Source organism: Strix aluco, chromosome 9 (genome assembly GCF_031877795.1).
Source record: "Strix aluco isolate bStrAlu1 chromosome 9, bStrAlu1.hap1, whole genome shotgun sequence".
Classification (NCBI taxonomy): Eukaryota; Metazoa; Chordata; class Aves; order Strigiformes; family Strigidae; genus Strix; species Strix aluco.
This window is the reverse complement of record NC_133939.1, coordinates 18501147-18527093: the sequence shown is the minus strand read 5'-3', so window position 1 is coordinate 18527093 and position 25947 is coordinate 18501147. Positions and strand designations below refer to the sequence as shown.

The window sequence follows — 25947 nt, the reverse complement described above, 5'->3', positions numbered from 1 at the left end:
CATCAAGGATTAGGGTGTCCTTTCCCTTCCTCCCTCCTCTTCCTTCATGGTTTTGTCCTTCAGCCTCCCGCACAGCTTGGCTGCAAGGTGACGGCAGAGGGTGATGGGGTGTATGTGAGCCATGAGGGGCTCTGCTCACACTAGTGTCTGCTCAGCGGCAAGGGCAGAGGCATACCTGCCCCATGCCCTCCCTGTGCATAGAGAGGGCTGGAGCAAGGGGGTGGCCTTGTGGGAGTCCTTGGTGTGTTTGCAGTTGGTTTCTCCCCCTTGCCGGAGCCCAGCTGTGCACAGAGCCCTGCCCATGGGTACAGCGCCTCGTGGGGGGGCAGATCTGGGGGTCACTGTGCCAGCCCCAGGCAGCGTTCGATGTGCAGCTTGGATGCTGGGTATTAAACAGAAGGGAGCAGCGAGTGTGTGGTGAGGGATTGGTGACGGGTAGATAGGCTGACATTGATTTTAAGAGAGTCACATCCCCAGAGCTCTGCAGGGAAACTCCTTGCAGATCCTATACCCAAACCTGACCCACACTCACCTATCCAGGTCCCGAAACTGTCCCATGCTCATGGGCTATGAATCACAGCAGCAACTGTTTTCTCTGAGCCTCATCTTTTGCCCTCATTGCCTTTTATAGCAGATCAAACATCCTGTTACCAAAATGTGCATTTCTAACCCAGCAGTTACTTTTATCCTCTCCTCGATGAGTCTGCTAGAGGGTCTTTCATCGCTCTCCGATAAGCAGGTTGGTGAATAGGAGCGAGTTGCACAGAGGTCTAAAGCGGATGTTTCTTGTGAAGTGAGTCACAAGAGGGGCTGGATTTCAGCCAGGAGAGCCTGCAGGGTGAAACGCACGTACGACAGCCCCTCTCACTTAGGCTAAGGTGAGCCGAGTTTCTGAAAAGCAGCTGCCAGAGCACAGACACAGTGCAAACCCCTTCCACCACCGGACCTTTCATCCTTTGCTTTTCTCTGGTACTGTGGAAAGAGCTAAATATTCACCCTGCTCTCCCTGCCCTTCCTGCACGATCACTGTTAGAGGCACAGACATTGTACTTCACTCGCATTTAATCACCTTTGCATCAGGGCACGGGAAAGTTCATGCTCACGCTGGGAAACACACGCTTGGATGAGGATGACGCTGCCGGGATGTGGCAGGGCATCAACAGCCCCCGGGGTGCTTGGGGACGAGGGCTATTCACTGGAACTACTGACATGCCGAGAAAAGGTGTGTCTAATCCACTGCCCAGCTCCTCTGCCTACACACGCCTGCGTGAAGCTGGTATGCAGCGACGGCACTGTGTGTTCCCGAGTGGTCACGCATGTTTTCACCGATAAGGATCTTACCACACCCATGCAGAGAGTGCTGCCCCGGTGTTAAAGAGGAGCGGGGCTGTGACTCCTCGCTCTTGATCTAGGTACTTAGTCAGTGCCTCGGTCTCCCCAGGTCTAAAATGAGGTTAGTAATACATCATTGAGATTATGTGTTTCTCAGGTGTGGGATTTCATAGGCAGCTATAAAACAAAATTTATTGTACTGAAGAGAAGTTGCATGGTGCTTTGGGAGCCTGAAAAGACTGTACTGAAATGCTTATTTTATTATTTATTGCATTGGACTGATTGAAAAAGCTGTTTTAAAGGAGTGTATGCAAGCATCATACCTGTGTGTATAGTATCCATACACACACACAGAGTTTTTACTTACTAATCCTTTAAGATCTTAGCTACTAGAAAATGCCTTTGCTTTCCTATTTTCTTTTAATCCTATATATTGCCTGCTTGAAAAGTCACAGGTTGCTCCAAAGTCTTATTGTTTTCCTTGGGGCTAACAAGCTAACTCCAAGATAACTCCTGGGGTTTTGTGACCATATGAACATGGCTGGGGTGGTACATCACAGCTGACATGCACTGCCCTGTAATTCATGTGTGTGCATATCTCAGGGCTGAGGAGCACTGCTCTGGAGATAAAGACACTTAGAGGCCATGGAATAGTGGTGTATAGAAAAATGGAGCATTACAACCAGGAGGGAGGAGTGGGAAGAGTTGGTCAGACAAGCCCATGGATTCTTCCACGGCAGCAGAATAGCTCTTAGGGAAACCCCTGCTAAAGCCCTCCATCACCTCTGGCTCCTGAGCTGTGCCCACCAGACAAGCCCCCTGTCCTGAACACAACAGTTGTACCACTGGCTACTTGCTTGCCTGCAGTTAGGTCCACATGTCATGCATTAATGAGCAGCATCACTGCTTCCCTCTTGCTCAAGGCTCTCTGCTACACTATATATTAGACACTGTGGAAGTAAAGGGAGGACACAACCCTTCCCTGCTCACGAGACTGTGACCTCATTGGGTTGTTGTCACAAGAATGGTTTTGTAGGTAGACAGATGAAAACCAGCTATGATCCTCCCAAGAGTGGCGGTAGTTTCTATCACTCTCTGTAACATAATGACTCGCCTTTAACAGAGAGCACGGACCACCTTGTGTTAATGAATAATAAAAGCAATCGACCCGTAGTGCATTTGTCTCTTAGCTGGGAGTGTGTGTAGACGACGTGATAAGGCTGTTACATTAGCAAAGGTATGGTGCATTGATACCATGCAGTTTAAAAGCCCTACATGGGGCCAAGTTCTGATAATTATTAGGATACCCTAATGCTTTTGGTAGTGTCAAAGTACTGTAAATGTTAGGTTAGCCAAGAGAATAAGTTACAGTTAGCATATATAGTACAGCCTACAGATCCATTTGAAAGCTACACTGAGTCATGTCAGCCAGGCTTTAGGCTATACAAAGACATCTTGGGAGGTTATTTTGGGAGAGCTGTTTTCTGAAGCTGAGGGGACATCTGTTGTGCTAAGCTAGGAAAGCAGAGTATGATGAGAAACTGCTACAGACTTTGCTTCATAAAGATGCTGACTTGTTTTAAATAAAGAGTATTAAAAATGTACCTTGCCAGTCTACTGAATAAGAATATTGTATTCTTTCTAATAACTTCAGCAGTTTCCATGGGACTGTTTGGAGACATGGACCTAAAGAAAGGCCAGATATTGGATTTGCCTGTCTGTCAGGTGAAAATCACAGACCATCTTCATCGTGTTGCATGCTTTGGAGCAGTCTTACACCAGGGAAAACTGGAGGATCCTGACCTGCTCTGCTGCCAAGGCCAGGATGCTCGTGAGCCCTGAGCTAGATGCAAATGGATGGTGTAAAACCACTTCCTGTCCCCCAGTGACTCACGGTCAGGGAAGCACTGGCATCCTGCTCCAGGAAGGGTCACTCGCCTGCCCTGCCCTGCAGGGAGGGTGAACACAGGGAGGTGAACGGAGCTGGGACAGCAACACAAATTGCTGGGCATGTGGAAAATAAACAAGACTGTGGCAGGGCTGCCGCAACAGCTATGGAGAGATAGAGTGAAGCATAGGCAGTACTGGCACCTGGACATGCTGCCTTCATCTGTTAGTGGAGTTTGCTCCTTGGGCTGACATGCATGGACATCTGATGTGCTAAGCTAGAAGAAGAGTATGATGTTGCCATTACAAAAGCTCAGAAACACCACCCTGGCTGTTACTGCAGGCCTGCTATTATCCTGGGAGCTCTTTGATTTCCACCTCTGTCATGCTAGTATTGAGCACACTTTAACCATGAAGCAAATGAGAAAAAATGGCTCTGTTCTCCCCAACTGGGCTTATCCTCTGAAAGAGGCTTGTATTTGGGTTCAGGACAGAATGAGAAGGCAGGGAGATCCATATGGCTATAATCCATTTCCTGGCTAATCCTCTACTACTGTAAAACTCTGCTCTTGCCACTCTAACAACTTAATTCTGTTTGTGGAAGGCTCTTTCAGATTTTCCAGGCCTTTTCTGAGCTCACCACACCACTTTTTCTGAACTACTGCTAAAAACAGTTGGCTAGGATACCTTTTTTTTGAAAACTGGTGCAGCCACAGGTTAATTAACACAGTGCAAGACAAGCATAGGACGATGATACATATTATCAGTGCCTGTCTCATATCAACATGATCTATATCATCTATGTGGCTAATGAAAGTCATTATCCTTTATGGGACCTGCATGGCCAGTGCCCTGTTCCTGTGGGTCAGAACTGTTGGAAACACAATTCTACCCTTGTCACAGAAAACCATGAAGTGAAGATCACGGGTGTTTTTGCCTTATATAGATACTTGGACGCCAGAAAACTCAGAAGAAAGTATCATACCTGCATAACCATATCAAGACATGCATCCAGCAGAGAAGAAAATCCTCACTTGTCAGCTTTTAAGAATGGAATTAGAAAACAGAGAGCAGAAAAGCTAAAGCAGCATAGAGTCCTGCAGACCCTGGCTTTTTGACCTGGGACTTTTGTTCACTACCTACTGTCTCCCAAAGCATGTGCTGAGGACATCTTCTGCAGTGTGACCTCTGAGGAACAGAGTGATCCTGGGATCAAGGCAAAAGATTGTTATCTCTGGCAGCAAAACTGCCTCATGAAGTCATGATAGGAATTATGCGGGTTATATATTGCAAGAATAATAAACTTCTTATTGCCTTTGTATTTGGAAGAAAATCTCGGAGAAAGCAAACTTTGAGCAATTCTGTAAAAGTACCGATTGGCTCCATCTGGAGGTGACAGCTGAGATGACAGACACCATCAGTTTGGGCAAGCAGATTGTAAACAGATCTGAAAGCAGAGTGAAAATCTGCTCCTCAGCCTTATCTTGAAGAGTTGCCCACTAAAGGCAGGTCTCTAGTTTTTTATGGCTTCTCTTTTCAAAAATAAAGATCATTGAGGATGTGATGGTTTCTGTGCATTTGTACCTTTGGGATAGGAGGAATGTCTAGTCCGGTTCCTGGAAGGTGCCCTGGAGCCCTGCTGGGTTTCTTGGCACTGTGAGAGGAGGCGCTGAGTGAGAAGCCTCCATACAGAGGCCCTGTCTGTTTGTCCCTGGCAGCCTGTGTGACCCCTGCTCACCCAGGGAGTCCTGCAGGAAAAAAGGAAGGTTGCAATGGCAATAAGTGCACAGGCAAAATCCAGTGAAACAAAATCTCCCAAACTGGCACCGGCTTGAAAAGTTCAAGATTCCCACATGAGTCCAGGTCATGAGAAGTATCTAGGTCTGGCTTAAATGCAGAATAGAATCATAGAATCATACAATGGTTTGTGTTGGAAGGGACCTTTAAAGGTCACCTAGTCCAGCCCCACTACAATGAGCAGGGGCATCTTCAACTAGATCAGGTTGCTCAAAGCCTCGCCCAACCTGACCTTGAATATTTCCAGGGATGGGGCATCTACAGCCTCCCTGAGCAACCTGTTCCACTGTTACAGAGCTACACATGTGAGCTGGGATTGTTGTTGGTGTTGCTCTGAAGACCCATGACTGCTACATTTTTCCCTTCCCAGTGACATTCCTGCATTGAACTAGGTCCTCAATGCATCAGAGACCAACAGAGTAACCAAAGGGCCTGGGATCTACACCAGCACATTTTACAGGTGTTTAGTGCTAAGGCATGAACCAATGTGCATGAATAAACATCTGTGCATGAGAGCTTCTGTGTGTCCCTTAGCCATGCTCAAAACATCTGCCCTGAAGAACCAGTTTTGATTCTTTTTTTAATCCATACTTTGCCAAAACCTGCAATGGTACCTGTTTTCTTTGCAAGTCCAGGACTGCAGTTACCTGCATGCCACTTCTGCACAATCCCATTTCTCTTCAGCCAGGCATGACAAAAGCTTTAACTGTGCAGGGCGGATTGGCTGCAGCAGCTCCCGTGAGCACTCTCACCCTCCTCCCGTCCCTGTTGCAGGTGAGTGTTGCTCCTGTGGCCATCACTGACGGATAGTATCTGCAGAAGTGAAAAGTTTCTGCTGTTCATGGCCACTGGAAGAGGGTAGTGGTGACCTGGGACACTGACGCTCTACCTCTACCCCAGCTTTAAGAACAAGAGCTGGGCATTGTTTTTCTCACCCCCCTAGATGTGCTGATCACCTGCTGGCATGAGGTTTTTCCTCCAGTATGTGGGCTGTTTTTTTGCTTTTTTCTCTACTGGATTTTTGATAGCATCTACCTGGACAGACTGTTGGATGGTGAATGCTGATGATTCCCTGGAGGTAAGATCAGGGTGAGGAGAGCCTGATCTCCAAAGCAAACGTGTCCTAGAGAGAGTTTAGTTCCCGGTATCATTGCTCCACTCTCATGTACTTTTTCCGTGTTGTGCTTGATGAAAGTGTATGAAAATGAAATAGTGACTCTGGCAAGAGCAGGTGAAAAGTGTTATTTTGTGTAATTCTCTCATCCAGACTTCATTATCCAGACTCTGCTCTTGCTTAGTAAGTTCAGGAAAGGTCTACAGGCTCTAGGTTTAAATGTGCATGAACTGAAGTGGTGTTGTCCTGTATCTCCAGCCTGCATGGATATTTTGGAGATGTTTCTAATTCTATAGATCAGACGTCTTGGTGGAAAAGTCCAGCATGTACACCTGTGCTCTTCAAGTCTTTTTCTTAACAGCCATTGAGCTATAGGGCTAGCAGAAATTTATGGGGAGGATGGGGACTAGCATCAGATCTAGCACTCAAAAATATCTTCTTGAACTTGTGCAAACATTAGCTCTCTCACGTTAGAGAAAGGTATTGGCAAAATTATGTTGCAAACAGCAAGGTAGCAGAATGCCACACACATGCAAACTGTACCCCAGAGATTCCAGACCCCGAACCGTCGCCGTTTCTCCAGCACTCAGTACTGCAAGTTTGTATTTTCTTCCCAGAGCAGCCAGCACTTTCTGTACATTTAAGGGTCGCTGGTCCACAGCGTGGGAATCTGCTCTCTGGTAAACTGGACACTTTATGCAGTGAAGGTGAAACACCTTCCAAGACAGAGAGTTTGGCTGAATATATCAGGAGGAAACTTTCTATCTGCTATCCAGCATGGGAAGCCAGAAGAGCTTCTCTGCACTCAGTGACTGCAATGCAACGCTTAGCTACATAGCATGAAAGGATGAATTAGCTGAGAAGGCTAAAAGTGATTAAAATAAAACTACATTTTTTTCTCTATGCCACAAGAAATCCCATCAATCTTACTGCCAGTGCCACCCTGGGAGGTGGTTGTAGATGTTGAGGTGGTCATAGATCCAATGCAATGAGGTTGCTGTTGGTCACAAGTGAGACACTTTTCAGGGAAAACAGTGTGCTGTTTCAGGGAAAACTGATGCTGGCAGGGATATCACTTCATTTATCGTCTTAATTTAGGAGATATTTTAGATTCATTTCAGGAAGCTGTGAATTGCCTGGAGTCAGCTGAAGATATCAGTATACTCAGAAAAGCCAAACAGATCCCAGATTGTGCCATCATTTTCAAGAAAAACAGAAGAGGGAAACCCAACTCCTGAGCAGAGTGAGTCCGGGAAAGATCCAGTCCGTTACCCTGAGGCTGTGTAACCTTGTCTTCTTGGCACAAAGGCACCTGCGCTGGGCTGTCACAAAGTGCTCCATTAACACCCACTTTGGTTATTAGCAGCCTCTACTCTCACATTCCTGCTCTGAGTGTGAATACTAAATAATGGAGAAAAAGGCCCCCAGCCTTAATACCTGACCGACTGATCTCCTTAATGGCCCTAATGACTCACTGCCTCTCTAAATAGGGGAATGCAGGCAAACCATCCACGGCCAGAAGGGTGTGGAGTCCACAGTGACTCCTGTTTTCAGCTGGAAAAAGGCTAATTCAGGCAACTTTGACTTCAGGAGAAAGGAACTCCAATCCTCTAGCCTAGAAAGTCGCCTGGCTGTGACCCTGGCCCCCAGCAGCTGGGGAGGATGGAGCCCTCGCTGTGGTCGCGCTGGAGAGGAGCAGCCCTGCAGAAGGGCCGGGGCGCGCCGGGAGCAGCCGCCGCTGGGGGGCTGCGGGGGCCCCACCACGCTCCGCACAGCCCCCCGCCTCCCCTTCAGAAACAACCAGGTTTCGGCAACACAGAAAGTGGTTTAAGCTGGTGCGTTCCGTGTGAGCATCAAGACAAGCCTGGGTGAATTTTTGCAGTAGTTTGTGCTGGAAAAACCCCATAATCTGCTTCCCGACAAGCACTGTATTGTGTACACAGTCCCTCCCTGTTGCAGGCGGATTAAAAATATTACCACTACTGTTAAACGCTGCCTGTTTTACTCTCGTGCTGGGCTTGTAATCATTGTATGTTGGCATCTTTTTACAGTGCAGTAAAACACTGTGACTAACATTGCTCACATGTTTGTCTTCTGTGCTTTCCCCAGAAGGGGAAGTGTGTGCTTGTTCTGTCATTTTTTTTTGTATTAGAATTATTTTAATATTAATTATACATTATGCACAGGATATAATTATATATGTATTAGAGTCGTTATGCAGTTTATGTTTTACATGCATACTTGTGTTAGGGAAAGCAGGTCGTGGCAATGTGTTTCATAATCAAGGTGGGAGATGAGCAGTTTGGCCGTGATGCTTAGCTTCTCAGGGAGTCCTTGGCAGGGCCCAGGGAAGCTGGAGCAGATTTGCTATGGGGGAGAAGAGGTGATAGGGAATTAGTGCTCTCAACATGGTGCAATGGCCTGGCCATGGGATGGAGAAATGCATGCCCCCAGCTGACACCCCAGCCAGCCCTGACCCCTCTCCCGTTTACAGCAGTGAGTTCCCGTGTGCCTGAGGGTTTGTGCTGTCTGGGCAAAGGCCCAAGGGTGGTTTAGGAGCAGATTAGCGACCAGAAGGACAAAAGATTCACAAAGCAGAGGGGAGCAAGGGATGGCCAAGAGGGTTAAGAGGCAGATAACAAAAACCAGAATAGCTCAGCAGTGGCTTAGGCCAGCCACAGGTTCCCCCTCCGAGGTCTGTTCCCATCACTCCTGCACCAGGCAACGAGACATTTTTTCCTGGCTGTGCATGTGCTGCATAGAGATGAGCTGATCCCTGCTTCTGCCCGTTTTTGGTGCTAGCAGGAGTGGGTGGAAACTGAAACACCCCAAGAAATATAAAACATCTATCAAGTTTTTTCTAGGCTGAGAAGGGGGCTGTTTCACAAGATAGACCATGATCACAACTGTTGCACCTTAAGACCTCTGTTTTGCTTGGAGGCTGACAAAGCCTGGAATCCTATTAGTCTTTATAAATAATTTAGACAAAGATGCTGCTTGTAGGATTTAAAAAACAATACAAATGCAAACAAGTGAGGAAGTAACTGAGTATTAGCTGAATACAGAGTAGTATGAATAAGCCTATGGTGGTTTGGGAGGAACATGAAATGATATACATACAAGTGGAACAAAATGCATTTTAATAAAAATATGCTAATTTCAAGCACAACCTGAAAGGTGGTGAGTTAAGACAGAAGAGGAGCTGCAGCTGGATTAAGAGGGCCATGATAAAAACTTACATCTAATATAAACAGGGCAAATTGTTTTACATGACACTGTTATCTTGAAAAACACAAAATCAATGAAACCAGGTTTTTCCAGCACTGATTCTCATTTTTTTGTGATTATTTTTTGTTAAACCTGCCCCAAAATTCTCAGAAATTGTAAGTAGTTTTCATCTTCATTAAACAAAAAATATAGATTGTTTTAATTGAAACATAAATAGTATCTTTTTTGCCAGTCTGAAGTAACACATCATTTTTACTCACCTTTTATCCCCAGTACAGTATCACAGAGAGGGTGTACATTGGCTCGGACATGGTATTGTGGAGAAAATGTTACAGTTGGCTACAGACTTCAATATATCCTGAATGAGACTTTATTAAGTGGCTGAGATATGTTATTATCTGCTTTGTGATTTATACAGTGCAAGAAAAATTAATTTATTGTGTCATCCAAACAAGCCCAGTCCCCTTGCCTTCAGTGAAACCCATTCCCTGGGAGAGTTTCTCCTTCCATTAACTGCAGCGGGTGTTGCTGGCAGCAGTGGGGCAGGCTGGAGTCCAAAGCTGCACCGACATTAACTCTGCTCCTTGTATGAGCAATTCCAGGAATGTTTTAGAGGTGCTTGTTGCCATATTTGCATTGGTAATGAAAATACCTCCCATATTAAAGAGATTTATGGAAGGCTGGGCTGGGAATAGTATCTACGGCTTCAGGACAGTGGAGAGGATTAGCCATGATGCTACTGCAACGTCTGCCGAGTCTGGATGTCTCAGTGATGAGTGTGGCTCGGGCAAGCGTGGTGCCATAGTCCACAGCGCACTGGGAGCCCCAGGGCCAGGATCAGCACTGGCTGCCTCTCATTTTCCAGCCAGTGTTTATGGCTGAGTCGTTTAGGGGCAGCCCTCCACATGCATCTGGAGAGGGGCTCACATCCACACCTCCACTCTGCAGCAAAGCACACCTTAACCACGCCACGGCCACCTCCCACTGTGGGTGTCCAGCTCCTGGTGCAACGCCTGCCTCGCCAGTCATGCTCCCCTCTGAGCTGCTCCTTTTTGGCAGGAGGATGATGTAAGGGGAGCATGGACAGCAAAGTCTCAGGTCATCTGGTCCATAGCCCTGCCCAGCTCAGTCTAGACAAGCATTTGGCAAGGAGTGATCAAACCTGCTCTTAGATCTCTCCTGTCAGCCACCCCCCAGCTCCTCCCAGAAATTTCCTTAAGGATTTTTATCCTTACAAATATGAAGGTTTTTTTCCTAATGTCTAATTCGAATTTCTTTTGCTCTAATTTAAGACCATTAGTAGGGACATAGAAAACATTGTCCTTTTTCTCCATTCTGCCACTCTTTTTATTCTTCAAGCTAAACAACTCCAGTTTGCCATCAGTGTAACTGGACCAGGATTTCTGTTGAAGGGCCTAGCTGACCGTCCACTGTGTTGGTGGATATATTCGCTTACAGTCTTCTTTGTCTTCTCAACCCACAGGTGAGTACAAAATGCCGTGGCCTGTGGTGGGAATGTGTCACAAACGTTTTTGATGGGATCCAAACTTGTGATGAGTATGACTCCATCTTCGCCGAGCACCCTGGTATGTAAGAGTCAAAGATGTTTCTACAAGTGGTGGGGACACCTGAGTGTAGACTGAAAGAACATCTATTCTCAGTGACAGATAATTAGGTGCAGAAACATATTCGAGATGTTTCTTTTCTCAGTGGTGTATTACTCCCAGGGGAAGCTGGAGAAAGCTTCACCCCAGAAAAAAATGTTCCTACAGGATCTGACCCCGTTACCCACCCACATTTCCATTCCTTGTGCACTAAAATGATCTGGTTTTGTCCTGCAGTGAAGCTGGTGCTGACCCGAGCCATGATGATCACAGCAGATATCCTGGCAGGGTTTGGATTTCTCTTCCTTGTCCTGGGACTGGACTGCGTGAAATTCCTGCCTGATGAGCCGCTCATCAAGCTGCGCATCTGCCTGGTGTCTGGAGTTATGTTGCTCATTGCAGGTATTCCCCTGCTGCACCCCCATCCTGCAGGGCACCCTTTAGCAAAAGGAGGAAGCTTCAAAGCATTCTCTTATTTTGGGGAGAAGAGTTGGTGATTTTCTAAAGGGTACACATGAGGGAAGGATCTTTATTTGCTTTATTTGTGCAATATATCTTCCTCTGTTCACTGCCTGCCCCTAACAACACTGAGTTTATCCAATTTCATTTCATGGATTGACCAGGTGACTTGGCTCTGAGTTGACTGACTTCCATTTATTGCTGTTTTACTGTGAAGAAGTCAGTGTTGTTGATAAGGCAAAGAGACCTAATTGCTGAAGGACTAAAAAGTCCCAGCATCCTGGTTTGATTCCTAGCTCTGCCACAGATTGTGTGACCTTGGGCAAGTCACTTAGCCTGAAATCTCTGCAGCTGATCTCTAATAAAAGGATAGTAATGCATCTGTCCCTCCTAGGTGATAAATACCTGAGTGACTGTTATGGCCAGTGGGAGAATTTTAAATGCAAAAATAAATGGACAGCCATCTAGGTACCAAGTAATTTCATTTGACTTTATGCCAATATTGAGCATCAACACTGCTTCAGCATAAGCAGATTTAACACATAACTCACCCCAGCCACTGGGAGCACATGTAAAACACTTCAAAAAGTTTTTTTAAACATCCTTCATTCACCTCCTTAAGTTTGTGTAAAAAACACTGTCAAAGTTCTGAAAGTCAAAACAGAATAGTAACTTCACAGCAAGTTGATAAACAAGCTGAGAAGGGAGGAGTTTTCTGCCTTTTACTGCAGAAACCTGAGTGCTGCCAAGCAGTGCTGATTGTGTCTGTGAGTGCCAAGCCACAAAGTACAGCCTCTGCCTGACAGCGCTCCAGCTGATATTAGTAGGAAACAGGGTAAATCCGCCCAAGTCACTGGACTGAGACAGAACAGGGGCCTAAACCTGTCCATCCTAAAATCTGACCCAGCAGACAAAAGGCTGTAGCTCCAGATTTTATACTGGTGATCTCCTTGTGGTCCATCTGGGAGCTCTGTGTGGTACCTCCCTCATGTCCTGCAGGTCTCCCAGGCATTACTGGCTCGGTGTGGTACGCCGTTGATGTCTACGTGGAACGCTCCTCTCTGGTCTTCCACAATGTGTTTCTGGGCATCCAGTACAAGTTTGGCTGGTCGTGCTGGCTCGGCATGGCGGGGTCACTCGGCTGTTTCTTATCCGGGGCCCTGCTTACCTGCTGCATGTATCTCTTCAGAGGTGAGGAACCGTGGCAGGGCTGAAACACAGTTCAGAGATAGATCCATTGCTTGGGGCCTGCTACAGGCACACAGGGTGGGGGAAGTCCTTCAGGGACATTCTTCAGGATGGTTGCTCAACCCCAGTAGCAATATCTTCAGCTGTAAAATGGGAATAGTGTTATTTCAGCAGCTCTAGAAAGAACATCAAGGTGTCCAGATGGGAGCTGAAGTGTAAGTATGACATAAAATGTGTTATTATGTCATATCTTGGAGTGCTGCTTTCTCTGCGTTTCAAGGCTTTGCAGCTGAAAGTCACTCATTAGCAGATCCTGTTTCTCTCCTTGTGCCTCACAGAGACCAGCTCTGGAAGACTCCACTCTGCTTACTCCTTAAGGAAAGGCTATTCCTTAGCTGGGACAATTGTAACAAACGTGCATTTGCCATCCTCTCAAACAGCTACTGCCAAAATGTATGCAGTGGACACAAGAGTGTGAGGAGAAGGTGAGTACTCCAGAAAGCTTTACTTCTATTTGTAGTGGATTGTGCAGAGACCCACGCTCCTGTGGTTGTGATACAGATGCAAAGTTAAATTTCAAGGATATACTGTATGCTACAATGTTTGCACTATGAAAGCTTAAAAAACCCCCTTCCTTCTAGAAAGTAATCTCTGAGGAGATCTTGCTTTAGGGATTCCTGTTGTCTTGAGTGCTGAGGCCACTTGCATAAGCACGAACTGAAATAACCAGCACAAACTCTTGTAGCATTTGGCTCAACACTATCAGCACAAGTGAGATAAATCAGCTGCTCCTGGATCAGACCCCAGTGTTCAGCATGAAGATCCCCAACCTGTAAGATGGATCTGTTCCATGTCTGGCAATGTGTTGACTGAACATACAAAGCAGAAAATACAGGCAAAGAAAAGGACTGATCATCTGGCCAACATCTGGACCCTGTGCACCCAGCATGCAGTCTGCTCCTCTTAAAGGTAGATGGAGAGCTTCAGCAGAAGATGAAGAGTTGTGTTAAATGTCTGGACCTCTCTTTGGCCCATGAACCTCTGCACTGAGGAAACACTGCATTCTTCCCTGCAAAATGCAGTCCTTCTCAGTAAATGTTCAAATGTACAATACACATGCTCTAGACTCACTGAGATCTGGAAATTTCAAGCTTCTTTCTGCTTAGTAAAAATTTTACCTGGACGAAGACAAAGTGAGTGAACATCCAAGATATGACGTTGTGTGTGACAGTATGTCTATACTGGCTAGAAACTAGCATAAACAATAGTAAAATCTATTGTCCCTTTCTATCAAAAGGTATTTAAATCCAGTTCAGTGCTGCTGTCCCCTGCTGCAATCCAGGCTGCCATAGGCTGGATCAAGTTAGAGCATCAGCCATGCCTTCACTAGGGTGGGTAAAAAAACCTCAGTGTGGTTTAATATGTTCCCTAAGGATGGATGTGAAAATTCTTCCATGTCTTTAACAGTAAGAGGAGCTGAGACAGTTTTCTTAGGGTTGGTAGGAACTGCCCAAATCCGGTCCTTTTTAGCATGGGCACCACATCATATGGTCATGGGCACCAGGGGTTGACAAAAGGCTCTCAGCATGGAGATATACCTGCTCAGGGGCAGTGGAGAAACAACGGTGGAGTCTCAGGACAGTGGTGTGCACAGTGGTAGGCTTCCTCCACTGACCTCTTGGTGGGTAGTCTGGGTGGAGAAATTCCCTTTCTCCCCTCAGGCAATATAAAGGGAAGCCTTATGTTATGAGGGCCAGAGGAAGATGGCAGTGGATGGAGTGGACTGTGTCCCAGAGAGCACCTCTGGTAGTCCCTACGATGGAAGATGCGGGGCTGAGTCCTCTCACGGATTATCCTGGAAGCAGCATCTTGTGTGGCAGCACAGAACTGACCAGCAACGTTAAAACATAACCCAATCCTGACATGGCTCCCAATCAAATAACACTCAGGCCCTGGGACAGATGGGACAACAGCAGGTCCATATGGCTTTGCTACGGGCTCAAGCACCTTCACAAGGCTCAGACCATAACGCAACGGTCTCAGCAAGAGCCCTTGTGACAGTGCTGCTGCCCAGGCAAGGGAGGCTTCATGCCTGCAGAGTTCATGCTGCTTCGGTTGGCAGATGTTTATGTTAGCCACATGGAAAGCAACTTATTGCCAACAGCTGAGCTATATTGAACAGATGTAAACACAGTAGGAGAAGTGACGGAGGCTTTTTTAGAAAGTCCTGAGAGATGAGGAGTACAAGAGTTATGAGCAATGTGATGAATTCACGGATTATACCAAGAATGCAAAAAGAGATCTGGAGGTGATAGGAATTTCTGCCTGTTATTGCAGGAAGCTGCATCCAGAGGGTTTTTTTAAAAAAAAACTTTTTCACAGTCACATCAGGAAGACGTATGTGCTGTGGGGCCTTCGGGGCAGAAGAGCTGGTGCTGGTATGCTGTACCGGGGCAGGGAAGCTCAGGGGACATTTTTGGTTCTGGTTCCTGGGCTGTGTCCCTGCTTCTCTGCTCCTTCAGGGACATGCCAGGAAGGAGAGGGAGGACGAACCCACTGCAAAGGCAGAGCTGTTCTCAGCGCCTGCTCCAATGCCCGCATCCCTGCTCCTCCCTGGTGAGGCGAATGTTCCCTCAACCTCTCCAAAGGAGGAGAGATGCTGCAATGCTGCAGACTGCCCCAGCCCGACTCACCCAGCGCAGAGACACTCCTCAGGAGGAGGTACTGAGCAGACATCATCACTTGGACCAAAATCCTGAATCAAATCCTTCCCAGACTATGCAGCTAGGACATTAGCTCTTCCCACAAACACTCAGGGACATCCACCAGCCTCTTGTTGCTGTTTTCTAGAGCTTTTTCTGAGGCATGAAGATTATCTCTTGCTTGGAAGACTTATTTCTTGTTTAGCAGAGGCGAAAAAGTCTGGGACCACCTGCTAATGTGCTGTAATTGCAGATCTCGGACCACTGATTTCTCCTGTTCTTTTTCTCCAGTATGCTGTAGTTGAGGAGACTTCTGGGCCTTTGTCCTAATGGTCTTCAGCTTGTTTTAAGGTGGTGGGAGCTGTTTTGTGACTTGCAGCATGTGGGTCACACCAAGCAGTGGCTCAGTGGGCACTTTGGGATTGAATGTCTATGCCCTGGTCAGGGGTGAATATAGAGGACTAGTCTCATTATTCCCTCCAGCCCTGTGCTCCTCCTGGGGGTACACAACTAAGGCAAACACATACGCCAAACACTACCTTAACTCAGGGTCCACCATCCTCAAATACACTTTGCAAACAAATCACAGAGTCACAGAGTCATCTAGGTTGGAAAAAACCTTGAAGATCATCGAGTCCAACAATTAACCTAACACTGACCGTTCTCAGCTACACCCTATCCCTAAGTGCTATGTTGACCTAAATGTACATACAAATATTCTTTGCATACAAAGAATGTTGCATAAACATTTGTGAGCCTTTCTCTTCTTCAGCTATGTAGAATAAGGGTTAATTCTTTAACCATACTTCTGTTCTAGCCACACTCTACGATAGCTTTTGAGGATCTATCTCCTGCACAAGAGGACTAGGTAAAGGTCACATCAACCCTTAGGTTTGCCAAGTTAATGTTTTGTAACCAGTCCAATGCTGCATTGCTTCATTAGTCAAATCCTGCTGACAATCTATCTGATGTTTTGATCAGCTGTTAATATTTAATTGTCAATCCACTGTTTGATTTAATTCTGACTCTGATTTCATGACTTCAGTATTCACTCCTCATTATCTCATTATGATGCCACAATGCAAATCTATTTTAGTTTGGTTGTTTATTCATTAGCAAGGAACCTCCCAGAAAGTACACAGGACTTATTTTTTCTTTCAAAATCACAACCAGTCCCTAAGGCTAAAGATGGTGCAGGTGAGCTCAGATATTAAGGTATTTCCTTAATACCTACCTACATCCCATTCAGCAGCAGCTTGCTAGGAATGACAATAGACTGACTTTGCCTTCCTGGTGGCCACTGATGGCTTACCAAGGCTCTTTGCTCAGTTGCAATTTTCAGCTGAGGCCCAACATTTAATCCTTCAGTGTCAACAGCCTTTTAGGCTTATCCAGATTTTCACTAACTTCCAAGGAGTATTTTTGTATGTTTGAGCATCTCAGTCTTGTTGCTTCATTTCCCAGAGTATAGGCAGAGTCAGTGACTTAACTGAGAGTTGGGACTCCCTCGTTTCCTCCCTGCCGTACCTGCCCCATGGTGTATCCTTGAACCTGGGGCTCCCCATTGCCTTCTCCACTGACAGCACACAGCTCGGCGCAGTCTGCCAGGGATCTGGCTGGCTATGGGTTATGGAAAATAGCGAAGTCTTGTAGGTAAGCTCTTTGCTAAGTTGATTTCATGCCCTTACAGATAGGTATTGATTTCCCATTTTGATATACGCAAGTGAGAGATAATAAAACAATGACATCTGCAATAGCTGTCCTTTTCTGCATGCAATATTTTGTCCTCTCACTACCTTGATCAGCCTTGTTCATAAGGGCTCTTAATAACTCTGGCTGTAATTAGGACTCACTGTGACCTTGTGAACTAGACTCTCCTACTGCAGCAGCATGAATATTTCCCAAAATATGGATTTGCCATATTGTGATTATGTTCTGAATTCAGTAGATCTGGACAATTATTTTCAATAGATAGAAATGTTACTTCAGAGTTCTGTTTTCCTTACATACTGTAACATCAGTGAGATATAATAAATGCAGTTACCTTTGAGCATCATGTTTCTCTAACCCATGTCCAAGTTTTGCCCAGAAAAGTACTTTGCCAGGTGACCTGCTCTGACTTCTGTGAGGGAAATCACTGCTCTCCTGCAAGGACACAGAAAAGGCAGCAGCACAAACGGGACAAGCCCTTGGGAAAGTGGGGTGTGATTTCCGAGGCTGCCCAGATCTTTGCCGGTAGCTACAGACCTCAGACCCCAGTGCACACCTACAGCAACGGCCCTCCAACAGCTGTAGACTTTATCCCCAGTTTAGACACGTCTACTTACAGTCATTTTATAAACTTTCCAAGAGAGAAAAGTCAAATTCCACCAAGAAAGCCAGGTTCTCTCTCAGCGGGGGCTGGACCCCCACAGTTTGCTCTTCTGCATCTGTTAAATATTGTGGGCAAGCGATTAATGACCGAAATACTCTGTCCAAGCACTGTTACAGGGAGCGGAGAACAATTTTCTCCCGGTAGCTCTTGGGTGCCTGCTGTAAAATGCCTTTGAGCGAGAAAGGAAAGAGCCGGACTTGTGCCATCTAGTGACCCGAAGAGAGCGAGCATCTGGCCTAGGCCCCATCCTCCTCCTCCCTGTGCAAAAGCCTTTAGCCCATAATCCAGAGTCTTCAGATGACAATAAAAAGCAGATTAATGAGCATTTATATTATTTTCACATCTTTAGTGTGCAACCCTTCTGGCAGCACTGACCGACTCCCTGTTATGAGTCAGCTGCCTTTGGTTTTGCCCTATTTTGCCTGAGAGCCAGTTTATGACTTTATTATTCAGCTCTTGATGTGCAGAGGTGAAAGTCCAGCAATTCGCCTCTCCACGTTCCCTTTGTCTTTCGCTTCCAGATGGTCACCAAGCAATTAGCTCATCTGCACTGCTCCCATTTCCCCCTCTCAAGGCTTACTGACAGCAAGGTGTCCCACAAATACATCTGCATTCTAATGTTTTCTGGGTTTTTCTAGAGCAGTTTGCCATTTCTTCTCAAAGTCAGCAGGAAGTATAAGTCGGAGGATTGAGCGGCAGCCAGAGGGTCACAGCAGAACAAGTGTTTTTCCAAAGTAGACCCCATTCCTAAGGTGATGAATTATAAAGTAATGCCTCATCTTTCCTTAGAACTCTGGAAACATCAGCAAAACTGCATTAACTGCCCTCATTAAGGGCTGAGTATTTACAAAAGCCTAAGATACCAGGCAAAATATCTGCTTTTGTAAGAATGGGAACAGGGGTCTGGAGAAACCTTGCCCATTTTGCTGGAGTGCCTGGGAGTAAGAGAGCAGGCTGAGAGAAGCAGCTTTTGTAGGCAACAGTAGGTCAACAGAGCCACCCTAAATACATTTTCAGAAGGAAGGAACCCATCCCTTTCTCCATTTTAATGATCAGGAAGCCAAGGACCAAAGCAGCACCCACTGAGCACCCTCTCAGTGTACTCTCCTTCCCCACCCCAAGCCAGCAGCAAGGTGAGTTTATGTTCCCCCTAAGCAACCCTACACAAACTCTTTTCGCAGATGGGTCCTGGTCTTCTGCAGTTTTTGGAAGTGCCTAAGGCTCCTGCTGTGTTGCACAAGCACCACAGCACATAGGTTCTCCCATGCTGGTGACTCCAGCTGGAGCCTAATTTTGTGACAATTTTACTATAAGCTACTTGCTGCAATTTTGGTGGAATAATTTTATTCCTTTTGTGAATAATTAAAGCACCCCAAACATGAAGCTGAATGCACTTGAATGCACACTAGTAGCACAGAAACACAAACCTGTTCCCACGAATGTTTCTGCAGGAGCAGCAGGCTCCTGGGCGCGTTGCTGAAAGCCTCGCTTGCCCTCTGTTGGGTGGCTGGGGAAGGATTTACCGCCTGGGTAATGAGTGCCGCTTACTGGACCTTGTGAAAGAGGGATGCAGAGTGATGGAGGCACTGAAACCAGAGCAGTCCTTGCTTGTTAACCTCTCCAGCCATCTGATTAGAAGGTGACATTCAATGAAATTAAAGGCAGCAATTTATTTAGAGCTAAGCAATTAATAAGCGGGAGACAGTAATGTTTTATGCAGCATATAATGCAGACAACCTGTGGAGTTCACTTCCACGAAAGGGTCACTGAAGCAAATGCAGTGGTTAGGTGGGAAGGAAGTGATGGCTGATTTAATGCCCACTAGCAGACTATGCAAGCTGAAGTGACAAACATAATCAAATCTCATGCTTCAGGGCATAAATTGAAGGGGCTGAGTAGCGGAAGCAGTTATGTATATAAAAGGTCTGATCCTGAGAGGTGCTGGTTACTTGCAATTCTTACTAAGTTAAGTGAGCAAAAGGATACTCAGGAATTGCTCGACTTCTCCGCTGGCTGAGTCCGTACTTGCTAATTTTCCTTATTAATAAACCCTGTAATGTTTTAGCCTGCTGGCACAAACATTCATTTTGCTACAGTAACATTTATTTCCTTTCACACAAGAGTCAAACATTAAAGCTGCTTCTAAAATAAGATTTTATGGAGATAATTTGTGGTGTTGCTGGCAGAGAATTTGTCTCTCAAAATGTGCTATAATTCTTTATCTAGCGAAGGTACTTATATAGCCTCATTATGAGAATATGCGAGCACTTCATAACCTTTAGTGGATTTATCTTCCCTGTTTCCTTCCTGAGCAGGGGAACTGGTACTAACCCCTCTCTACAGGTGGGGAGCTGCTCCATGAGGCAGGCTGTGGGCTTCCATTAATCTTTTGGTGTACGTAGGATGGACCCAGCTGCCCGCTTTGACTCTGAGCTCGTGGCTCCCCAGGCACGCAATGGATGGTACTGAGTGTGACATTTACCTTCTGCACCAAGGGGGGTCTGACTGCAGCCCCCAGCCCTTGCCATTGAGAGAGCAGAGGTAGAAAGGTCAGGCAGGCTGAATCCAGCCTTCAGTGACCTGCCCATGACAAACAAAGGAAATCTTTGCTTTCATCTGGAATTCAGCTAAGGGGGAAATTCGGCATCTTTCCTCTGCAATTTGAGAAGTAGGCAGGCTAATACCTCCTAGGAATGGCTTAGGTAGAGCTGATCCTGCTTGAGTATAAGGGAGTCTTCTTGAAGCCTCTTCCCATCCTGTCTGTAGTGGTCACCTAAAATAAAATGGCTTTCCTTATCCTAATAAATTTCTGTAGCTAAGCACCAAATACCTAACCCCATAATTCATGTCTGTGGGGAACTGCCATGTGGGTCTTGGGCCATTCAAAGCCTGTAGGTCTGCAGTGCTAGAGCAAGAGTAGCTGGGGACAATCACCATGCAATTAAGAACAGCTCAAATGAGCAAACTCCCTTTTTTTGTGCTCTGTAACCAGCTCTTGCCACTGCTACTGCCCTCTTAATCCCCATCTCTTCTTTTCCCTCCCCGGCCATAAATTTTCTGCCTTTTGCACTAGACAAATCTGATATGATGTGCTAAATATTTTAAATGTGGCAAACGATCCTTCATCGCAGAGTGGCATGATTGCATTACGATGTATTAGAACAACATGACTTTGCCAGAGGGTGTTTGTTGGCACTGTGCCAAGTGAAGGAGGCAGCCCAAGTTTGAGAAGTAACTATCAAGTCATTAATCAACATTCAGTCCTAAAACACACGGGGTTGCACCAGCTTGAGCAGCCTTAGAGAGATAAATCTGGAGGCTGAGACAGAAACCCTGAATACAGACAGACCTTTGAGGGAGCTTCTCAAAATCCAGAGCCCTATCAAAATGTCAAGCTGAGCTCCTGTGACGGATTCAATACATGCTTTTGGCATTTATTCTGTTGCATTTTGTCTCCCCTTTTAGATTCAGATGAAATATGTACTGCTTTTCAGTCTCTCGGCCAACCTGTAGAAAGGGCTGATTTGATCTCACACTACTGTAGCATAATGGAAGATCTCCGATGAACCAAATGGGATCACAGAAAGCCAACACGTGGTGTCTAGAGCTTGTTTTCCTTCATAATATCATCATAGGAGGGAGGCAATTCAGTTTCCCCAAGGCTGAACTGTGGGGCAGGAGAAGAGGACATCTCTGCACTCATGCAGGGGCTCGGAGATCCAGAGAATGGGCACTGAGGCACTTCACTTGCTGGAAAAAACCAAAACTGTAACTGTAAAACAGACAGACATGAAGAGCGAGCGTGGGGGTGAGAGGGGTGAGCCTGGGAGGAGCTGCCAAACCACTTGGAAACAAGAAAGACATGGATGTAATTTCTGAAGCATGGCATCACAAAGCTCTCACCACAAACTCCAGATACAAGAAGTGAGAACAGAGGAATTTGGGTGGGTTTGGGGTGGGTTCCCCCTGTGGAGACACTGTTCATGACCACCCAGAAAGCAGACAATACCTCCTCTGGGAAGGGCTTAGTCTAATGACAGAATTAGCTTCATTCTTCTTGGAGGGTCTGTTGCCTGGCCCAGCCTGCTGACATTGCTGGCAATACTCCAGGTCAGTGCTGGGTGCTACACATAGCCATTGTAGCCCAGTCCTCAAAAGTCTGGGTGCTCCTGGGGGGATGCTGAGGGTGGCTAGCTACCACGATGAACAGCACCCACCAAGACAACTTTCTGACATACTCCAGGGTGTATCAGCCAGTTGAGTTCCCTGCTGGGGCAGCTAAAGTAGACTGGCGTGGTCTTCCCTGAGTGATAAATGCAGGTCATGTGTTGGAACGGGCTGCTTGACCCCAGGCAGTGCCTATGGCTGCATGTCAGGCTACTGAGTGCTCCAGCACTGAGGAGAAGGTCCCACACCCCTCCAGTGTTAGTGTGGTCAAGACCCAACTGGGCACCTTTGGGACACATGAACTCGCGGGGACAGCACTGAGTTCAGCTGAAGGTACAACTGGGGAAAAGTGGATGTGGCTTGCTTAAGCCCTCCAGTCCATAGTCCATCCCCTCAAGGTGCCCAAGATGAGCACCCCAGTGTTCACCAGAAACACAGCACCCACCTGAAGTCTGGCTCCCACTCAAGCCTGGCTGCTTCTTACTGGGCTATGAATGGGCCATGGGAGGGCTGCCGGGGCCAGCAGGACCTTGCAGCAGGTAGGGAGAGAACTAACCACAAAAGGCATCTGAGCTGCTGAGCGCGAAGACAGCCAGGGTGCGTTGGTGGGGGAGGCAGCTCCGCCGTTTCAGCCAGCACTGCAGGCAGCAGCAGATCCCACAGGACAGGAGCAAGGCCAGGAAAAACAACATCAGGAACCTGCGGCAGAGGCAGCAGGGGAGGAACAGTACCATCACCATCTGCAGGCAGCACCGACAGATGGCTGCATGTCTTCAAATTAACATATTCATTAACATCTTTTGCAAATAGCTGTTAAATGTTGCGGTTTCCCCATCAGTGTACTGGACATGATCAAAGTCCCTGGAAACCAATGTCTCGGTGCTGAGTGCTCAGCACTGAGTGCTGGCTGGAAATTCAAACATTTCTCCCCGAAATCATTCATCGGTTTTGCCCAGCTCAGTTGTCAGCGTACAGTGAGGAGGATATGGATAAATGATTCCCATTAGTCAGTAAAGACAGAACACAGGGACAGCCCAGGAGCAATGCTCTCTAGCTATCAGTCTCTCTTAATGTCTTTCTCTCCATATATCCATCAAAGAATATTATTTGCCAGTTTTTCCCTCTAAGACAGATCTGAAACTTACCACACATACCAGCTGCTAAAGTTTTCATCGTTCTGCCTGATGCACCTAACAAGGGAAAAATAAAAGGGACTTTCAGTCCCGCGTGAGGGGACCATACCATCTCCAACGCATGTCTACGAACACAAAGAAAAGCATCATCGGTAAGTAGAGGATTGAGAAGTTTTCCTCCATCAAGGGAACCCTATTAAAAGTTTCTCTATGTAGATGGGAGCCGATGCAGATGATGTAGGAAGCAGTGTGCAACTGGTTTGCCTTCCAACATTGGCACCTGCCACGTGTGTTTTTGCTGAAAACCCAAAGGGTTTCCAGCCTCCCTTTCCTCTTTTGGATGAAAAACTAAAAGGCCCTTTCCTGGAAGCCCTCGTTCCTCTGCCATGCCAGCATGCCGGGTAGGAGCACAGCATCCCCGGCAGAGCCCAGGGTAGGAGCAGCCACGGGTGAGAAAACAGAGAGTCACACTCACCTCTCGCCAAGCTCACAGTCCGACTCAGAGTCTGCTAACTGAAAACACACATGTAAATCAGAGAGGGCAGATATTTGTTGTTTTTTTATAATTTACCAGTTTAATTACTGATCTTAGAGCAGGAGGTCCGAGAGGAAGAGCCATACAGGTGCTAGCTCCTGTGGGGATGAAAACCAAACCTCTCCCTAGAGACCACGGGGCTGAGCTCTCGCCTCTGTGTGTCTCTGGTCTGAGCTAACCTATATTGAAACCAGTGGATAACCTCACAGAGAGCTCGACAAATTCAATAGTTTGCAGATGAAAACTAGTCCAAGGGGAAAGCATTTCTTTTGGTGTGAAAGAGAGAAGGACAAAATCAAGGAGACACAAGCAGGTGTCAGAGACATGTTTACAGAACTGGGATTTGCTATTCAGAAATGTCTGTTGAAACTGTCCCGTGACCAAATTCTTGGTCTGTAGATCATTTTCCAGTATCTAATTGTGAATGTAGCTGTAAATTGGAGCTGATTTGACCAGACATGTGCTCTAGCCAGCATTTTCTTGTTTTCAGATAGTAGAGTGCATCATTTCCAGAGTCAGGTTTCAGGCATTGCAAATATGTGAACCTGAAACTTGTTTTTCAGGTATATTTTCTACTCTCTGCTCAAGCAAGTTTATTTTTGCAAGCCTTGTTGATCTTAACCCCAGTTTCAGTTTATTCGGGGAAAAAGTAACCGGGGTGGTTCATCACTATGACTGAATCAAATTCAGTAAATTTTTGGCTGACTTGTGTTATAACACTTGCCCAACTTTGCTACAGAAAACTTCAGATCAGGATAGAATTGCAATAACACTGGTAAGCAGAATGAGCAAGGTGGAAGAATTTAGATTTATTTCTTGGAGAAGACTATTAGAATGTAATATGTAAATCATTACTTTACTTTGGATTTCCTTCTGCATATATCTAAAACACGTAGAGATTTCTGACTTTCTTTGAGCTAAACGGGAAAGCTCTGTCTATATTAGAAATCTGTATCGAATATGTGTAATTGAGAGATCTCATATTACATCTCTAATTAACAGGACTTCTTTGTAAGGATTTTGTTGTGCAAAGCTTATGTGACTGTAAACAGCAAGAAATCACCCCACAAATCTCTATAACGTGTCGGATCCTGTGCACACACTGCCTTTTGGTCCCTAGTTTTGCCAGAGGTCTTTAGGTACAGTAAGTCTTTCATATAAAACATTATCTATGAAATTTCATGAGCGGTTGAAACCCAAGTGAGGAATAAAGAAAAAGACAGAAGCTTCAACTCTTACAGACGTGTCCTTTAAAAACTTAGTTAATTTGCCATGTCACACATGCACCCTGGTGCAGAATATTTTAATTTTTTTTGCACTTCAACTGATTACTAGAACAACAGGTCAAAACCAGACAGCTGTTTGCTATGATTACATGTACCCTGAGTATTCTTCATGGCTGAATGACAACCTCCGGACTCTCTTTTATCATCCTTCAAACTATCTCAGCAGAGCTACCTTAGCGTAGCTAAACTGCAGCAAAGTGCATCTGCTCTGAGGCAGTAATCTATCAATGCAGCCAAACACCCACTCGTGCTACTGAAGACCCATGCTCTTCCATTTCAATAGCCATAGACAGAATAAAGGATTAAGGCTGTCATGTTTTCTCTGCATTAATCGGAATTTTTGTGAACATTAAATCCTCCCCAAATCATCAGGTCCTTAAAAAAACTCTTCCCAAAAAAATAAAAATGTTGATGACTAAATTTTATAAAAGTTGAAATCTTCCCCCCACGAAATCCCTAAAATCCACCTGGTCCCAGTGAAGGGTTTGGTTACCTGGAAGAAGGTTAAACACAGAACTCCCGTTCCTGTGATCCATGAAGTGAAACACAAAGCTCCAGGTCTCTGCATCACTAGCAGGTGAAACATGGGAAGAGCTTTGTTTGCAGCAGTGTTTTACCCTCTGTAATTTGGATCTTTTAAAACTTCTTTGCACATTGTGCCTCCAGCCAGAGAACATGCTACCCAATGGCTTCCTGCGCTTCAGAAATTACCGCTAGCCAGGGAATGAATTTGGGTTTGCATGGACACACTCAAACAGCTGCTAGAAGTTAAAGGAACACTAGTTTAAGGTCAGCACCTTGCAGTTGTTTCAGTATTTTCATAGCTGTTCACAAATTCCTGCTGCTGAAGCTTAGTTCCACATTAACCCACAGCTCTATTTAACAGGACCTGCTACAAATAAACAATCACTGGAGACTGTATTGTGAGGCCATGCTTTCATCACATGTTGCATTCAGCTGCCATTCTGGCATTACAGAAAAAGCAGAGCTACCTCCAGCCATCTATACACTGTGCCTACCACCTCAAACATGTGCACCGAGGATGAAGGAAACCTTTCCCAGGCTGAGACAACCACCACCAGCACCTCTACTGCTTTTACGCACCTGCCAGGGGTTGTTTTGCTAGGAGAATGCATCTGAA

The 25947-nt window shown here is 46.0% G+C and overlaps 2 protein-coding genes across 7 annotated transcripts; one reads left to right on the top strand and one right to left on the bottom strand.

Moving 5' to 3' along the window:
• Positions 1 to 5835: 5835 nt before the first annotated feature.
• CLDN16 (claudin 16) lies at positions 5836 to 21276 on the top strand. Of its 4 annotated transcripts, none has more exons than XM_074833971.1 (6): positions 5836 to 6094; positions 10842 to 10944; positions 11200 to 11364; positions 12421 to 12612; positions 12948 to 13094; positions 21151 to 21276. In XM_074833971.1, exons 1-5 carry the CDS (start codon positions 5981 to 5983, stop codon positions 13085 to 13087), a joined length of 714 nt encoding a protein of 237 aa, XP_074690072.1. In that variant the 5' UTR covers positions 5836 to 5980; the 3' UTR covers positions 13088 to 13094; positions 21151 to 21276. The 4 variants fall into 4 exon arrangements, with proteins under 4 accessions (XP_074690072.1, XP_074690069.1, XP_074690070.1 ...); XM_074833968.1 differs by lacking the exon at positions 21151 to 21276 and adding an exon at positions 16129 to 19838; XM_074833969.1 differs by lacking the exon at positions 21151 to 21276 and adding an exon at positions 13355 to 13802.
• On the bottom strand, positions 21096 to 25723 carry TMEM207 (transmembrane protein 207). Of its 3 annotated transcripts, none has more exons than XM_074833972.1 (5): positions 25300 to 25723; positions 23461 to 23498; positions 22998 to 23042; positions 22409 to 22551; positions 21096 to 21435 (listed from the first exon to the last, which is right to left on the bottom strand). In XM_074833972.1, the coding sequence occupies exons 1-5, from the start codon at positions 25390 to 25392 to the stop codon at positions 21287 to 21289; spliced, it is 468 nt and encodes a 155-aa protein (XP_074690073.1). In that variant the 5' UTR covers positions 25393 to 25723; the 3' UTR covers positions 21096 to 21286. The 3 variants fall into 3 exon arrangements, with proteins under 3 accessions (XP_074690073.1, XP_074690074.1, XP_074690075.1); XM_074833973.1 differs by having other exon boundaries at positions 23007 to 23042; XM_074833974.1 differs by lacking the exon at positions 22998 to 23042.
• Positions 25724 to 25947: the final 224 nt, after the last annotated feature.

What these genes read in the sequence shown, in the direction of transcription:
- CLDN16 (XM_074833971.1), top strand. Translation starts at nt 5,981, where the DNA reads ATGAGGTTTTTCCTCCAGTATGTGGGCTGTTTTTTTGCTTTTTTCTCT. An exon ending in ATGCTGATGATTCCCTGGAG is followed by an intron (nt 6,095 to 10,841) that starts GTAAGATCAGGG and finishes CTCAACCCACAG; the next exon opens with GTGAGTACAAAATGCCGTGG. An exon ending in CTGCATGTATCTCTTCAGAG is followed by an intron (nt 12,613 to 12,947) that starts GTGAGGAACCGT and finishes TGTGCCTCACAG; the next exon opens with AGACCAGCTCTGGAAGACTC.
- TMEM207 (XM_074833972.1), bottom strand. Translation starts at nt 25,392, where the DNA reads ATGTTTCACCTGCTAGTGATGCAGAGACCTGGAGCTTTGTGTTTCACT. An exon ending in TTTAGCAGCTGGTATGTGTG is followed by an intron (nt 22,552 to 22,997) that starts GTAAGTTTCAGA and finishes CCTCTGCCGCAG; the next exon opens with GTTCCTGATGTTGTTTTTCC. An exon ending in CAGCTCAGATGCCTTTTGTG is followed by an intron (nt 21,436 to 22,408) that starts GTTAGTTCTCTC and finishes GGTTTTTTCCAG; the next exon opens with CAAGTGAAGTGCCTCAGTGC.